Below are 18,194 nucleotides of genomic sequence, written 5' to 3'. Positions count from 1 at the left end.
CTGACGTCTACTAATATTTTAATGTTTCAAAAAACGATACATTTAAAAAAATTTCACCTGGAATTTTTTTAATTTTCTACACGTGCATTTTTTTTTTTTTTAAATTGTTTGTTGAAATAAAAATTCAAAAATTATTTATTGTCTGTTAACTTCAGGATCATAAATTTCTTCTGTAAAAATTTAATTTATTTGTTTAAAAAAAAAAAATTATCTATTGTCTGCTTTCATTATCATTAGAATTTTTACCAGTTCGAGTTTTTTTGTTCATTTACTACATGTATGATGAAAGTAGAAATGATTTGATATATTAAATTTATCAGCGATGCTAAAAGTAACAGACATCTGAAAATTTTTTTTAAAATCATGATACAATTTTTTTCAATTGACGCATTTTCAAAATATTTTCTTCAGTATTTTATATTGTTTATTTATATTTATATTGTTTATTAAAAGTAAAAAAATTTTTAAATGTCTTTTACTTTTAGCATCATAATTTATTAGTATAATAAATAAATTTGCCTCTTCTTATAATTATATATCTATATAAATATTAAATGACAATAATATTCAACAATTCTTATATTGGTTGTAAATTTAAATATTATATTTTGTACTTTTATTATAAATACAACCAAATAACTTTTATATAAATATCATGTAAAAACTAATTTGATTTTTATAATAAAATTGTTCTGCTTATAGAGTAAGAGCACTAGAACCCAGCCTCAAACTAGTAGGCAGCCACTTCATGTTAAATTATATCTATATATATTTCTAGCCAATTTTAAAGTATATGACCGGCTGGCTACTGGTTAGAGCTAGGTACTGGTACTCTTACTCTACTTGTAAATTATATTTAGTTGTAAATGATAACTTTATGTACACATTAATATGAAATTATTAAATGTAAAAAATTTTAGTTGTTATATAAAGTTGTCATATTTTTTTATTAAACGTTTCAATTCAAGGCAATATGATTATTTTTATCAATAAAAAAAAGTAATAAATAAATAATAAGCAACCTTTTTTTTATAATAATAGTCTTAGAAATTAATTAACGATTGTATCCGCTGTGTTTGGAATAATATACTGTCAATAAAGATAAAAAACTTGAGCTTTTAATTACAGGAGCTGCGTTGAAAAAAAAAAATACAAAATAAATAAATCGTTCAATTAATCATAAACTTTTTAGCGCTCAATAAGGAAAAAGTTTTAAATCGATACATGGTATATTTTTTAACAGCTTTAGTAAGATTGTTGCTCAAATAAAATGGATCCTGGACAGCCACCACTGAGTCCAACCGTAAGCTTTCAGCTTTTTTATTTTTATTAACGTAATTTTTGTAAGGCTCCATTCCATCAGGCAAATTTTTAAGCTATTCCGAAATAAAAAAATTTATTTTTTAAATCAGCCGACTCAGAAGTGGACAAAATATATTATTTCTATAACTAAAGCCCGCGCACATTATGAAAAACCCCCGTCATAAATCTTTGAAATTATAAATATTACTAATATCCGGTAGGGTAAAATCTTTGGAGGCTCCTGTCTCCCAACCACCGATTCTTTGAGACTTTCCCTCAAATTTTATCAACTCAGCAACATAAACTTTGTTTGTAAATAATAAATTAACATCCAAGCGATAGAATAATTATACATTCCGCTTTCGCCATTAAAATTGCACACATTCATCCAGTCTTTTATAAATAAAATTACTTTTCTACATAGAGGATATTTATCGACGTACGTTCTAAAGTAAAAAATAATGATTATTAATTAGTATTCAAATCAAACTGTAAAATTTATATAATTTATTACATTTACTTAATTAATCATTTTAGAATTTTCAGCACTACACCCATTTACGAACGATATATCACAATCAATGCCTGTAAGTTTATGAGTTATTTTGATAATTGGAACTCGGGAATCCAAAACTGTTCTATTAATGGTTCCATGGCTTTCCTTAATTGCTGTTACTATTTTTCAAGTGCAGGGGGTCGCCCTCGACGCGCCTGAGCAGTTTTTGCCCTATAACTTCATAATTTGATATTTTTTTCTAAGATTTTGTGGCCAGAATCGGCATTTCGGCACATTTTCGAGGCCTATAGCTCTCCTGCTAAGACTTCACGGCTTCCTTTACCTGCTAGTGTCATTTTTTTAGTACAGGGGATTGTCAATTAGTTTAAAAGATATCGATGACGAAGAGTTGGGATTCTACGGTTTCCGTGGTGCGGCTAAATGACCGCGAATTCTTGTAGAACTCGACGAAATAAGACTTTCTTAAAAAATAAAATTTTTCGATATCTCGCTTACTTTTTGAGAAAAATGAATTTCGAGAAAGATGTGATTTTTTCATAAAAGTGAAATATTTCATAGATTTTAATATCTTCAATTTTTTAAATTTTTTTCTGGAAAAAGCATTTGAAGGCATAAATTTTGAAGAAAAAAAAAACGTCTGAATTACTCCATTTTTGAAGAAGTTATAGCTATTTGAAAAAAAGTCTTATTTTGTCGAGTTTTACAAGAACTCGCGATCTTTTGGTGGCGTCACGGTAACCGTAGACTTCCCCGAAGAGTTAAACATTTAACATTTTATATGGTGACACGACCGATGACCCAAAGACAACTGATCCCCGACAATTGGTCTCCGACAATTGATCCTTGCGACGATTGATCCGCCGATAAAATATACTCACACACATATAAATGTGAAAAATTTGTGTGTGAGTATATTTTTTATGTTACACGCACACAAAATTAGTGAAAAAAGGGCCAAATTTTTCACATTTATATGTGTGTGAGTATATTTTATCGGTGGATCAATTATCGCAAGGATCACTTGTCGGGGATCAATCGTCTTTGGATCAACAGTCAGGTAACCATTTTATATCGTTTCCCCCGGATAAATCACGATATAATGCAGTATAATGTGTTTGAGTTTGAAAAACTCATAAAGATCAATGGCATCCAAAAGTATTTTCGAGCTCAAGGAGCTCAAGGAGTTCAAGGAGGAGGATTTTTTGTTTAATTGACTTGAAAAAAAATCCGAAGATTCTTAATCGTCTACTGACTGCAGGATCATAATTTAATTATAAGTTCAATTACTCTATGAAGTAATAAAATAGCCAATTAATTATTTTTCTAAATAAATTTTATATAGCAAAGACAAATTATACATAAAATTAAAATACACTAGAATGAAAATGTATGTTTTTTTTTTTTTTAATTTCATAATTAATTTTCATTCATTAATTCATTCTTAATAAATAAATAGTCTACTGTAATTAATAACATTGCAAAACTATTACTTATATATTATTACAACATCTACAATTCTATATTGACCCTTTTACCAATTCCTTAAATTCATTCATCATATATATATATATATATATATATACTAGCCGTTACCCACCCGCTTCGCTGGGCGTAAATTACAGTTAAGTGATGATTTTTTAATTTAATGATTAAAATATTTCTATAACTATGGCTTTGACCGATGACTTCCTCGGCAATTGTATTGATATTATTGTAATAAGCTATAAAGAACTAATGACAAAATTCAATTAGAAATAATTACACCACAATCATAACGATGAGACAAAAATGTTATTTGCTTAATTTTTTTGAGTTGAAAATATACGCGTCTCTTTCATCAGATCTCGGATAAAAGACGGAGTTCATAATATTTTGATTGAAATGTAATTATTTTTTGTTTTTTCTTTAACATAGATTCATCGAAGTAATTCAATTAAAGGGTGTATAAAAAATTAATATCGTACCTTTGAAACCCATTTTTCACTGAGAAAAAAAATTTTTTTCAAGTATATAAATGTTTGTATCATACCGAGTAAATATTTGTTTAATCTCAGTCAAAAATGTACTCCGATCAAGTAAATTTTCTTAAAATAAGTATAGAAATTCTTAAATCAAGAAAATATTACTCGGTTGAAGTACATATTTACTATGATTAAGAATATTATTTGTTTGTATAGTGCCGAGTAAATATTTCGTTAAATGAAGTATTTATACTTGGGAAAAGTTTTTTTTCAGTGTAGTACATAAGTTGACGATACAATTAATCGTTATACTTGATTTAAACTTTGTAACACATATATTTAAAAAACGGGAATACATTAACGTTTGACACTCGCGCAAACTCCTTTAGGAGTTGAATCTATTAAATCCGGTTTATTAGAGGGGTACTTAAGAAAATACCAAGTTTTCGAAGACTCAAATACACTAAATCTTTTTTTTTTAATGATATTCAAAGTAAATAGGAAAAATTCTCAGTTACCGTTAAAAAAAAGAAATTTTTTTATATTTGCGGGCAAAAGTGGGGTACCCCCTAAAAAAGGTAAAAAAAAAAAATTTTTAGGATTTTAAATGAATTTGATTAAGTTAAATTTTTTTGTAAGTAATTTACGTGAAGAAAAATTATATTTTACATGATTGTTGGATACAAAAGAAGAAAAACAAATTTTTCATAGTTTTTATCATAAAACAAAAATCATTAATATTTTTCAACTGACAATTGATTTTTAAAAAAGTTGAACAAAAATAATTCAAAGTAACGCTCAATTACATTTACAAAAGTGATTTTAAAATGTTTAAAAACCATTTAAAATATAAAATTTTTTTTTATGAAGTCTCGGGGGTTCCACGTTTTGACGAACCTACCTCCTTTTGCCCCTCCTTCCCCTAATTTATTACGTTATTTTGAATTTATTAACAAATTTTGTTGTGATGTTCAATGGGAAATTTTTCTTCTTGAATTTATTCAATACAATTGTTTGCCAACTCATTTGAAGAATTTTTAAGTTTACTTATTTATTTATTTCAATTCCTAATTATCTTCAAATTTTTAAAGTTCAAATTCCTAAAAATTCTCTTTACATGCACCGAAGAATCATTAATACATTTTACAGTTCAATAAAAGGTTTGGCTCAAGGCTTTAATTTGACTGGGGAATTTATTGATTGATTTTTCCTTTGAAGATTTCTTCAAAATCCAATTCAGCGTCAGGGGTTCATTGACTGACTCATTCATTAATTTTGTAATTTAACAGAAGAAAGATTTTTACTCAAAGTTTATTTTTCTTTTGATTATTGGAATTGCTCAATTAACTCACACTATCAATTAAATTAAATTAACATCAGTCAAATCCATTACGATTTAAGTTAAATTCAAATGAATTCAGTTCGAACAAACCTGAACCTAATACCGAAATTTTTTATTATCTACCCTCTCTTCTTGTCCAGGAAAATAGCCATTAAGATGGGTTAAGACCCTTCGTCCATCGCGGTATGAGCGCAGCGCCGCAATTTTTATTAAAAGATTATTTTAAAAAAAAATAATTTTCCTAGTTTTTTGAAATTTTAAGAGTTCTTCTACTATACTTTTTAGTATCGAATGAATCAATGATAATTATTTTCCCGATATTTTAAATATTTAAAAAAAAAATTTTTTTCTTTTCTGACCACTCTAGTGGATACCATATTAAGCACTTGAAATATGTATTGTAATTTGAATATCGATTCGATACAAATAAGATTCAATAGGGTTTCTCATCAAATTACAGGTTATTCGTGGTGAGTTTGAAAGAATTATTTAGATATGCAATAGTTCCGGAAATTCGTAATAAATCTTTTGTAATTTCCAAATTTAATTAATTTAACACTATCGTATTAATTTTTTGGTTGCAGTCATGAGTCAATTGAAAATCATCGTTCAGGGTTGGCAGGATGGTCACCGGGAAAAGTCAAATGACTTAATTCTGGGTGAAAAGTCTATCGAGCTTAATCCTTATCTTGTCAACGTTGATCTTTGCTCAGAATCCCAACAGAAGACTATTAAGTTTATAAAAGCCACAATAGAATCGGCTAATCAAGAAAACAATTTCACGAATTCATTTTAAGAGAGCGAGTATAGAAAAAATTTCAAAATGCCACCAAAGAATATTCAATGGAACAAAGTTTTAATCAGTATGTTAAAAGAAAGTGCTGGAGAAGCGCCTTACATGCGACAAAGACTTCATCAAAAATTCATCTCGAGGGGTCATATTTATACACTGAGAAAAAAATTTTCTCCTGATAACTAAATTTTAGTTATGACAAGAAAATGATTTGATTGCCCATTTCCAATCATATATTTGGTTGTTTTAACTAAATTTTTTATAATCCACCAACAAAACGAGTGAATGAGTTATTGATAATGATTAAATATTATTTTGAAATGACAGAATATTTATTCAACAGTTCAATAAATGCACATTTAGAAAAATAATTTAATTCCTTTACTTCTTTTTGCCCTGACAAAAACTGTTCAGAAAAAATATAAATATTAAAAATTAATGCCATGGTGTAATACAGTGTACCCACATAGTACTGTCGAAAAATTTCAGCGGATAACTCGTCCCTTCTATGCTTCAATCTCGGAATATAAAAACTCCGAAATAAGTATCTTACCAGGGACACCACAAATGGTGGGCGCGATCTAGTGGCGAGCACCGAACTACTCCAGCTGCTGCTGCTTAACACCATAACTTTTAACTCAATAATCATTAGGTTCAAATATATATTTATTAACCTCGAACAAACATATATATTTATTCTAAATGAATATATTTTTTTTGTGTCTAATTAATATTTATTAGAGTTAATATAATAATATTTTGCTCTAATATTTGGATTTGTTGGCACTACAAAATAGTTTAGTTGTCCTTTAAATAAATATTTTCTTAACTCCACCATATGATTTTATTATCTTAGAGAGAGAAATATTAATGTCAACCAAATAGAGTCTATTAAATCATTTGTTAAAAATGATAAAATAGATTATATTGACGTAAAAAAATTTAGTTGTCCCAAATAATTTTTAGCTTAATAGAATTCAACAAAACCAATTTAATTGTCCAAAGAGAAATTTTTTCTCAGTGTGGGCGTCTGATAAAATTTAATTTTTAATGACTACCCTAATAAACAGCATCCTAAATTAATCGATAAACTTTTAAATCTAAAAATAAATAAATTTGTTATTCGGCTTGGATTTAAAATAAGTAAATACTGTCCCAATTCCAATAGGTTTTTTTATAGATCGCTATTTGATTTTATTTCTAGAAGTTTCGCGCATTTAAAATTAAAAAAAAAATTTTTTTTTAAGCTCAGATTCAACAGTTAAATTTCGAACGTAGAATTTGACTTTAAACTTCGACTCGCAATTACTTTGTTCGATTCGATATTAGAGCTTTAGAAGACACTAGATGTCGGTCTTTAGCTCGTTATTCGTCTGTATTTTCTTAAAAGTTTTACTAGAGATATTTATAGAGCTGCAGAGAGATGCTGGTTGAAATGAAACTGGAGGCTGGTTACTGGCTAAAAGCCAGCAAGGTGTACCAGTACCACCGCGAGATCTCGCTCTAAAATCTTCAACAAATATCATATTTTATATACTTAATATTAAATCTTGTTACTTTTTAAGTTTGATTACAACAACAAATAATTATTATTTTATTCATGTGAATATTTCCATCGTGAGTTTCTTCAAGTGTTTTATGTGTGTGTGTGTGTGTGTGTGTTTTTTTTAATTTAATTGTAAATTTCATTAAAATATACATAATTTTTATTAATTTTAAAAGTTATAGTAAATAAATATGTTTAGATTAAATTAAGTCTCCAGTTACGAACTATTAAATAAAAAATTTATATAATACAGTGATAATATAGAAAAAAATAAAAAATTAAAGGCGGAAGTATGAGTTTTTTTTTTTTTAAATACATAAATAGTATTAAAAGCAATCTCTTTTGTTTTCATACGAAAATTCTATATTTATCTTATTTAGAATCAACCATCTATTTATATACATTTCCCATGGCCTCTTGCACGTGTCAGGCACTTTTAAATAATGTTTCACTAAATGCTTTTTCTCCTTTCATCTTTATAATAAAAAAGGAAAAGAAAATTCAAAAATTATTTTTTCAGAAATATCTTCTTCGCATTTCGAGAAAATTCAAAAATTTTTACTTTCCAGACGAGTCATTCTTCCATTAAACTTTTAATTTTGAAAATCCAGCAAATAATTTTTAGTGATAAAGGCGAGCCAACCAACTCGGGGTAATTTGGACCTACACAAAAAAAATAATGTACATAACAAATATTTTATTTTCCATACGCACAATTATATTAAAATTCCAGTGTCTAAAAAAAATTTGTCATAAATTTTTATCATAAAAATCAAAAATTTTATTTTTTCTGGGGTCCAAACTACCCTCTGTCAAATTCCCTCGTTTCAAGTTCACGGTGTTTATTATTCTAAAATCTAAAATTTTTACTTAGAATACAAAATTTTTCTTTGTGTAAAAAAAAATAGTAATGACTATATTCTAATAATAATAATAATAATTATTATTATTATTGTTAAACTTCACGATGAAAAAAGTAAACGCAAGCTCTATTGACAAAGAACAAGATGCTTGCCAATCAAAGTTACGATAAACTGGGCAAGTAGAGCAAATCGAGTGTTGTCGTCATCGGGTGTGTTTTCAATAGCCAAAAATAACCCATTTGATATGCGTATTGAAAAAAATAAAGCATCCGGTTATTAAAGTATTTATTATTTGTCTGAAGTAAATTTTTGTAAAAACCATCAAGTGTCGCAGCAAAATTTCTAATTATCCAATAAATAAATAAATAAGTAAATAAATATAGACAATAAAATTTTTTTAGTCCGATAACGAACGATTAACGATTGATAATGGGAGTAAGTGGCAGTTTACACAATAACCCATGTAATTATGAGCCACCACCATTACCACCACCATTTTATACGGGGGCTGGATATACACCTGGAACTTCACGAGCATCTGAAGCTATCGATGAGTCTTCAAATCATCAAGGCCAAGTATGAAAAAATTATTATTGTTATTCAATGATAATAATAAAATTTATGTAGATTATTCGGTATTTATTTATTGTTGATTATTCATCCAAATAACAGGAAGCTCAATTACGTAGAAGCATAAGAAATGAAGAGTGGTGGCAGCAAAGACCATCGGCGCCAAATATCTCAAGTCTGTGCCATCCACGTGAGACTTTGGTAATTTTTATTCAATATACAATGAAATACTATCGAACAAATTTATTTAAACGGTCATTGACTTAATCTCAATTGGATACTATTTATGTACTGGTCCATAGCCTCTGGCTCTGCTAAATTGAATTAACTTGTAGTACATGTCGGTGGTTTGTAACTTAATTAGTAATTAATAGTATGGTAACAAGATTATTAATAATAAAAAATAAACACTCGGCAATCTAGTATTGGCATGTATCCAAAAAATGAAGCAGAGTCTTTGCTCTGTAGTTTGAGTCTTTATGCTGAGTCACAGCTACGAAAATTCATTTCCACGATAGTCGATCAGATCACGTGCCATTTTGGCTCATTGTCCCCGTCTCTTATTCATTTTTATTCTTTGTTCTTTGCTCTTCAGTTTTGACTCTTCAGTCTGCGATTGTCTTTCAAGTGAATAACAACTCTTTGATTTACTATTTTTTGTTAGAATAATTATTATTGTTGTTGGATTTCGTGATAGCAAAGTGGGCTTTCAGTTAATAAATAAATATATACAAAAGTTTTTATATAATTTGTATTGTAGTTGACGTATGCTGCACAAATGACTGGTTGGCAATCAGATTATTCAACAAGTGCACCATCAGTTAATCAAGAAGCTATGGAATTAACGCGTACAGTTTCACATTTAGCGGCTGCTAATCAGCAATTGGCTTCAGCACACAGCGCACTTTTGACGCAGCTGGAAAAATTGTACGCGGAGTTGAACAAAGCGAGGGAAGAAAAAGAAATTTGTAAGACTGGAGTATTGTATGCTGACGGTTCCAGTCAGACGGAATTAAATAATCAGCTTCTGAGAAGAATTGAAGCCATAGAAAATTTTATTAAAAAATTTGGAGCAGGTGATTTACGGTGTTGCAAAAATTTGCATAAAGAAAAAGACGAAAACGATAAACGCGAATGTCAGAAAGCTATAGACAGGATACAGTTGATGGAAAATGTACTGGAGCCGGAAAAATATGAAAGTGAAGTTGAGAGACAGAAGAAAATATTTGAAAATCTTAAGAGGGATTATGATGTAAGAAGTTTTTTTTTTTAATTATTATAAATAATTATTTGTTTGTTTTTCTATAAAAATGTTAATGTTTTTGTTGGTACAGATGTCAAGAAGTAATTGTGAGAAAATCGAATCGCGTTTGAGTGAAAAAGAAAAAAATCTTGAAGAAATTAAACGTGATTTCGATTCATTAAAATTGGAGACATCGAGACTGACTGAGCAGTTGGATGCATTCCATATGGAAAAAGACACTGCCACAATGCGAATCAAAGATTTGGAAAGTGATTTGAAGAAAGCGGAATGTGTGAGAGAGGAGACTGTTGCATTGAAGGACAAAGAGACTTGTAAATTACGCGCTACGCTTCAAGAAGAAATAATTAGTAAGAAGAAACAAACTGAGGCATTTGAAGAGGCTTTGCGAGAGATTCAAAGACTGAATGATATTGTTGAAGGTGTCAAAAAAACACAACATACTGATACTGTTTTAGATCCTGGTAATTTATTATTATTATTAATTTTTTTTTTTCTACACTGAAAAAAATAATCGGTAGCAGCTACCTGTTGGCAATCGGTAGCTACTACTGATTATTTTTGGGTAGCCGCTACCGATTATTTCGGTATCAGTTACCTAATTTTCGGTAACAGCTACCGATTTTTTTTCGATCGCTGGTACCGATTCCAATCAGTAACGGCTACCAAAATAATCGGTAGCTGTTACCGAAAATTAATCGAGAGCAGCTACCGATTATTTCGGTATCAGTTACCTAATTTTCGGTAACAGCTACCGATTTTTTTTCGATCGCTGGTACCGATTCCAATCAGTAACGGCTACCAAAATAATCGGTAGCTGTTACCGAAAATTAATCGAGAGCAGCTACCGATTATTTCGGTATCAGTTACCTAATTTTCGGTAACAGCTACCGATTTTTTTTCGATTGCTGGTACCGATTCCAATCAGTAACGGCTACCAAAATAATCGGTAGCTGTTACCGAAAATTAATCGAGAGCAGCTACCGATTATTTCGGTATCAGTTACCTAATTTTCGGTAACAGCTACCGATTTTTTTTCGATCGCTGGTACCGATTCCAATCAGTAACGGCTACCAAAATAATCGGTAGCTGTTACCGAAAATTAATTGAGAGCAGCTACCGATTATTTCGGTAACTGGTACGGAAATAATTGGTAGTGGCTACCGATTACCAATCGGTAGCTGCTACCGATTATTTTTTTCAGTGTAATAATTGCAACTAGAGACCTGTACCCGCGCGACAGTTTAATTGAGTTTATCACAGAAATTGGCGGGTAAATTTTTCTTATCTTAAATAAAATAGATAAGAGAGAGGGCCGGTATCCAGCCTTAGACTAGATAAATTTTTAGTGGAACCAGAGTTAGATTTTATCTACTAAATTATTTTTATGGAAGACCATAGAACTGGGAACTGGAGTAGTAATTTAGGTTTAGATTTAGGCTCAAGTTAATTAGATGCTAAAAATTTTATTTATTTTTGTTGAATAATAGAAACATCAATGGAATCAGACACAAATGAACGCCCTAGCTTAGAAGAATTTAAAAAAGATCTGAGTATGAAACGCGAAGCTAGACAACGTGCAATAGCAGCAGTTTCATCTGAAATGGACCGACTAAGACGTGAGTTAGATGCTGAGAAGGAAGCGCATTCAGAGACATCGCGAGTATTGGATTTATTGAAAAGTCAAGCGGAAAATGCGTCACGAAAAAGTGAAACCTCTTCTGTTGGGACGACGACGACGGAGGAATCGACTGCTGCAACTTCAACTACAGGAATTACAGGAATCAAAGACTGGAAAAATAAATTGCAGGAACCCATCTCTGTGCATCTTGATGCTGAAAGACTTACTGATGTACTGAAGGTAACTATGATAAATAAGCAAATTGATGATTGATTTGACTATTAATTTTTTTGGGTTTATTTGCTAGGTTTCTGATGAGCTAAGGGCGTGTATAAGGCAGCAGATTGAAAAAATAGACGATTTGCGTTATCATTTAGAGTGTGAGCCGGAAAATAATGCCCGGCGCATTGAAACTCTGAAGATAATTGCCAACAAAAGCCGCGAGGCCTTTGGTAAACGCGAGGAAAAAATTAATGGGTTGAAAAATATGCTGTCGCAGATAATAGCAGGTCTTGGTGATGACAAACTTGATATTGACGTAACCGACGACCTCAGGACCGAGCACGATCGCCAGATGGAAGATATAAAAAAACTGAAGTGCCTATACGACGAGCGGATTAGAGTTATTGCGGAATTGAAGGAGTCCTGCTCAAAAGAGCTGGTTGATCTTAAAGATAAATTCAAGAATCTGACCAAAGATAAGGAGTCTTTGGAAGAAGATTTTAATAAGGCGCAAGAAAAGGTAAGAAATTAATTTAATTAAATGACTTGCAGTATATTGCGTGGCAGAGATGAAACAGGATGATTTCAGACGAGGATGATGTTAACTGCCGTCACACTGAGTTTGAAGTCATATTTCATGCCGTGCCACACAACATAAACAACAAAATCGTTTAAATTGTGTGGTTATCTCCGACGAAAAAAAAGCTAGAGGCCACTTTTCATAAAAATACATAGACTGGCTCCTCTCTCGATTTACCTGGCATCATAACTTGATTACAAAATTTTTTTTCGGACTTTTTTGGGCTTCTCCTACCAAAAGACATCATACAGAACAAAAAACGTTAGTATTGTGATGAGTTATTCCCAACAGGAGCAAAGTTACGAGCTCCTCTACACAGAAGGACATAGACCGAGGCATCTCCACCCTTCTTGATTCATTCTCATATGGGTCTGAACTCAAAAATAAAATTTTTCGTAGGCCTTTTTTTGGTTTCTCCTACTAAAAGACATCACAATGAACAAAAAACGTTTATATTATGTAGAGTTATTCCCAACAGGAGCAAAGTTACGAGCCACTTTCCATAGACATACATGGAGGTCGGCCTCCGAGATCCTCCCTCGCTTTACGTGGCATCATAACTCGATTACAAAATTTTTTTTTTAACTTTTTTGGGTTTCTCCTACCAAAAGACATCATAAAGAACAAAAAACATAAGTATTGTGATGGGTTATTCCCAACAGGAGCAAAGTTACGAGCCCCTATACACAGAAGGACATAGACCGAGGCATCTCCACCCATCTTGATTCATTCTCATATGGGTCTGAACTCAAAAATAAAATTTTTCGTAGGCCTTTTTTTGGTTTCTCCTACTAAAAGACATCACAATGAACAAAAAACGTTTATATTATGTAGAGTTATTCCCAACAGGAGCAAAGTTACGAGCCACTTTCCATAGACATACATGGAGGTCGGCCTCCGAGATCCTCCCTCGCTTTACGTGGCATCATAACTCGATTACAAAATTTTTTTTTTAACTTTTTTGGGTTTCTCCTACCAAAAGACATCATAAAGAACAAAAAACATAAGTATTGTGATGGGTTATTCCCAACAGGAGCAAAGTTACTAGCCCCTATACACAGAAGGACATAGACCGAGGCATCTCCACCCTTCTTGATTCATTCTCATATGGGTCTGAACTTAAAAATAAAATTTTTCGTAGGCCTTTTTTTGGTTTCTCCTACTAAAAGACATCACAATGAACAAAAAACGTTTATATTATGTAGAGTTATTCCCAACAGGAGCAAAATTACGGGCTACTTTTCATATAAATACTTGGAGGCCGGCCTCTGAGATCTTTTCTCGCGTTACGGGGCATCATAACTCGATTACAAAATTTTTTTTTTAACTTTTTTGGGTTTCTCCTACCAAAAGACATCATAAAGAACAAAAAACATCAGTATTGTGATGGGTTATTTCCAACAGGAGCAAAGTTACTAGCCCCTCTACACAGAAGGACATAGACCGAAAGCACCTCTACCCATGTCCACCCATCTCCACCCATCTTTATTCATTCTCATATGGGTCTGAACTCAAAAATAAAATTTTTCTTAGGACTTTTAAAGGTTTCTTCTACTAGAAGACGTCATAATAAACAAAAAACATTAATATTGTGATGGTTTATTCCCAACAGGAGCAAAATTACGGGCCACTTTCCGTAGAAATACATGGAGGTCGGCCTCCGAAATCCTCTCTCGCCTTACGCGACATCATAACTTGATTACAAAATTTTTTTTGGGACTTTTTGGGTTTCTCTTACTAGAGAACATCATAATAAAAAGAAAAATTAAAACAACAGATGGTTAAAAAATATTTAAAATTACTAAATGAATTTTTTTACCCCATAGATTGATACACAAGACACTGAAATATCGAACCTTGAATCTCAACTGGGATTGACAAAAGCTGATTGTCGTGATTTGCAAAACCAGATGGGTGTTATTAATAGTTTATTCTCCCAAATGTTACTAAGCGCATCATCTGCAGACATGGATCTTGATCGCTTAACTCAACTACTACAGGTAATTATTAAAATCTAATGCTTAATTATTAACTGACAATTAAATCTGTACTTAATAAAATTTAATTACCCAGGAAAATCATGAACTAATAAGTGAAATGGCACGTGAAGAAGGCAGTGAAGCTGCAGCCTTGCCAAAACTACTACTAGACCTCGTAGAACAAGTAGAAGGCCGTGATAAATCCAAAACAAGTGACATTGAAACAGAGAAGAAAGACGAAGATCAGGAAGAAAACATCGCTAATAATTTACCCAAAGTCTGGCGCGTGTTACTGGAACTGTTGAGCTGTCACGCGGCCCAAGGGTCCGCCTCTGGTACATCTGAACCAGCTTCCTTGTCTACTGACCCCAACGTCTGCTACAAGTCCGTCGACACTCCGACGGGTCCGCGTCTCGTGATATCCGTCAGCAAAACTTACATCCGTCTGAAAGAGCTGATCCTCGAGAAGAAAAGTCTGGAGAAAGAAATGGGACGGATGAAACAATTGAATTTACATTTAGAGAGCAAGTTGGGCGAGCAGGAAAAGCGGCTCACTATGGTCTCGGAGGAGCTGAGCAAGACTTGGAACATCGTCGGCTGCATGCAGGCCCAACATCAGCAGCTGCATACTCACGAGAAGATATTGCGCTATGAGTTGCAACAGAAACGAATAATGCTGCAGGAATTGAAACAAGAGTTGGAGTATTGTCGGGAAAAATGGGAATCTGCGCGTCAGAAAAATTGTAATACGGAAATTGAATGGAAAAAGTTAAGAAGAGAATTTGCTGCGCGTAAAGCTCTCGCTGTTGATGATTCATTCAATAATAGGTAATTTATTTATCTAATTAATTTGTTAATTAATATTCATTTTTATTCATTTATTAATTACTGGTGATATTCTAGTGCCGAAAGTGGATTCAGTGATGAACGAGGTGATGATACTGATGACGACGATATACCGAAGGATGAAAGACTTAGAATCGGTTCCCGTCGAAGGACCAGAAAGGTTTCATAATTTTTTTTATTCAATTAATTAATGAATTAATTAATTTATTTACTTGATAATTTATTTTATTTCAAGGAGAGTCCAAGGACACCAACACCAGATACTGAGTCTGAACAACCAACGGACAACGAATTATCAGAACCTAAAAGCGAGCCACCATCACCAGACCGCCAGAGAACTCCAACACCTGACACTATTGATTATCATGAAGTTGCTACAGAAGAAGTTGTCATCGAGGAACGGGTTGAAGAACTGGACCCACTAGACCAAGCGCTGGCCAACGTTATCCAGAATTTAATTCAGATAAACAATGCCGATGACAGTGAGCATGAAGCGAGTGATTATACGACTGCATGTATGGAAAGTCCAGGTAACCAAGCGGACACGAAAGATCAAGAGTCATTGATACTCACTCAGGACACTCAACAACCAGACATACCACATTGTGTTTTAGATACTGATCACACAGACATTGATGTGCATGAAATAACCTCTGAGGCGCTGAAAATAATTAATTCTGTTTCTGTATTTTCAATTGGTCCTTTCCCAGCTTCTTCAGTGTCTACACTATCTCTGGATACCAGTAATCAGTTTGATAACGACACTGATTCATCATGTGGAATCACCGTTTTTGGTACTCAAGATAAATTAGATGAAGTTCCTAATGAAGAAGTTGACAAGTCAGTTTTTGAAGATGAAAAAAGTCATGAATTATCTTCATCGGTACCTACGACATCAACATCTGCACCAGAAACATCAACACTGGATCCATCAACTTCAGTAATGTCTACACTAGAAACCTCAACTCCTGAAACATCAACATCAGAAATAACAGCAACAACATCAGAATTGAATCAATCAAAACCAACACGAACACCAGAAGAAGTTTTAGCATCACGCGCAGCTCGATTAAAAAGATTAGAAGAGCAAGCTGATTGGCTGATGAAAAAAATGAGCGCCACTAGTCGCAGAGGATCTGTTTTAAGTACCAGGCTCGAAGAACTTCATGAAGTTTATGGTGAACCACCAGCACCACCTCCAATGCCTGATGTTCTGCCTTCTGTTACATTACCCAGTTATTTAAATACTGATCAGGTAATTTCTACTATTCCTCTATTTCTTTGATAGCAATTATAAAGTTTTCACCAGATCTGCACCGGAAGTTTAAATACCTGCCCTGTTTAGAGGGAAGAAGTTTTCTGCTTTTCTAAGAAAAAATATGATAAAAATTAGCGCATGCGTTCTTCCCAATAGAGGCTAAAATTTAAACTTTCAGGTGCAGATTAATTGCACCTGGGGTTGGAATGTTCAACTTTCCTCCCTAGGTGTGTAATTTACTATTTCTCACCTCCGGGCGGAAAGCGTCAACTTTCGTCCCGCTGTGCAAAACGAAGTTGCCGCTTTCCGCCTCCGTCGAGGAGAAAAATAGTATACACTCCTCGGGAAGTAAATAAGAAAGCCTCAGATCACATGTTTGTTGACCTCGGCTTCGCCTCGGCCAACAATTACATGTGATCTGAGACATTTCTTACTTTACTTCCCTAGGTGTGTAAAATACTATTTTCTGTTCGCAGACAGCAGAGCCTACAGATAAAACAACCGAAGACACAAACGATCCAGCAGAATAATTTCGTACTTAATAATTATAATTAAGTATAAAAAACTATTGTGAAGATTTTGAAATGTATTAATTAATTTTAATCAATTATTAATTATGAATATTATTTTTTACTTAAAGTTAAATCTTGATAAAATAAATAAAATGCAAGTTTTAAAAGGAGCATTAAAAGGTTTACAAATTTATTTTTCACAAAATTAACAACATTTTTAAAAATTATTTATCTATACCTCAGATACATATTTTTAATTAATATAAATTAATAGTAATTTTTAAAAATATTCTATTCTATTGATACAAAATGATTTACAGATATGTATAATATTCACAAAATATTTTAATTAATTATTAATTATTGTCTACGCAAATATAAAATTCATTTAAAATTAAATTATAGTCGTAAAAATTTAAGAAAACCTCTAGGTACTAAGTCTCTAACTCTCCGAAAAACATTTTCCACTGAATAATTTTATTTATTTTCCTTTTTTCATTAAAAAAAAATTAAAACCACATTAATTAAAAATTAATTAGTACGATAAATTCCGTGGAAAATGTTAACACGTGATTGTTTCACTGTATTTAATATAAGAGTTAATAATAATAAAAAAAAAAAAGATCTACACTTTATCTACATCTTAAAATTTAATATTGGCCTTGCAGTGTCTACATTAATTACATAAATGCAATTAATATTTTAAAATAATTGATCAATTACTTAGTAATCATTACAATAATATAAAGAAAGCTTATTATTATTATTTTTAATAGATAATAATTTGTATTTTTAATATTTATCACAGCGTACATCGTACACTCTTAACTGAGCTCGATAAATTTATTAAATGTTATTACAGTACAGTAGAATAATTATTCATTTTATTTAAAATATAATTCGTAATATTTCTCACTCCAATAAAATTTTACGGTTATTTTCACTAGATAAAATATCTAAGGTATTTTTTAAAAATTATCATGTTTATTATTAATGTTATTTTTATCAACTATTATTAGTA

At 31.6% G+C, this 18,194-nt stretch overlaps 1 protein-coding gene across 3 annotated transcripts; it reads left to right on the top strand.

Annotated features, from left to right (window-relative positions):
• Nucleotides 1-7,373: 7,373 nt before the first annotated feature.
• Nucleotides 7,374-17,342, top strand: LOC130675367 (cingulin-like protein 1). Of its 3 annotated transcripts, none has more exons than XM_057480993.1 (13): nucleotides 7,374-7,532; nucleotides 8,726-8,900; nucleotides 8,997-9,095; nucleotides 9,655-10,146; nucleotides 10,229-10,619; nucleotides 11,646-12,016; nucleotides 12,084-12,518; nucleotides 14,405-14,578; nucleotides 14,652-15,385; nucleotides 15,461-15,563; nucleotides 15,639-15,933; nucleotides 16,114-16,658; nucleotides 17,138-17,342. In XM_057480993.1, the coding sequence occupies exons 2-13, from the start codon at nucleotides 8,754-8,756 to the stop codon at nucleotides 17,189-17,191; spliced, it is 3,840 nt and encodes a 1,279-aa protein (XP_057336976.1). In that variant the 5' UTR covers nucleotides 7,374-7,532; nucleotides 8,726-8,753; the 3' UTR covers nucleotides 17,192-17,342. The 3 variants fall into 3 exon arrangements, with proteins under 3 accessions (XP_057336976.1, XP_057336975.1, XP_057336974.1); XM_057480992.1 differs by having other exon boundaries at nucleotides 16,018-16,658; XM_057480991.1 differs by having other exon boundaries at nucleotides 15,639-16,658.
• Nucleotides 17,343-18,194: the final 852 nt, after the last annotated feature.

The sequence above is a fragment of the Microplitis mediator genome, chromosome 10 (assembly GCF_029852145.1).
Source record: "Microplitis mediator isolate UGA2020A chromosome 10, iyMicMedi2.1, whole genome shotgun sequence".
Lineage (NCBI taxonomy): Eukaryota > Metazoa > Arthropoda > Insecta > Hymenoptera > Braconidae > Microplitis > Microplitis mediator.
Note: the sequence above shows the minus strand (reverse complement) of the source record. Positions and strands in the feature narration are given on the sequence as shown.

Coding starts and splice junctions, on each gene's coding strand:
- LOC130675367 (XM_057480991.1), top strand. CDS start 8,754: ATGGGAGTAAGTGGCAGTTTACACAATAACCCATGTAATTATGAGCCA. Junction 12,017..12,083: donor GACTTACTGATGTACTGAAG/GTAACTATGATA, acceptor TTTATTTGCTAG/GTTTCTGATGAGCTAAGGGC. Junction 14,579..14,651: donor GCTTAACTCAACTACTACAG/GTAATTATTAAA, acceptor TTAATTACCCAG/GAAAATCATGAACTAATAAG.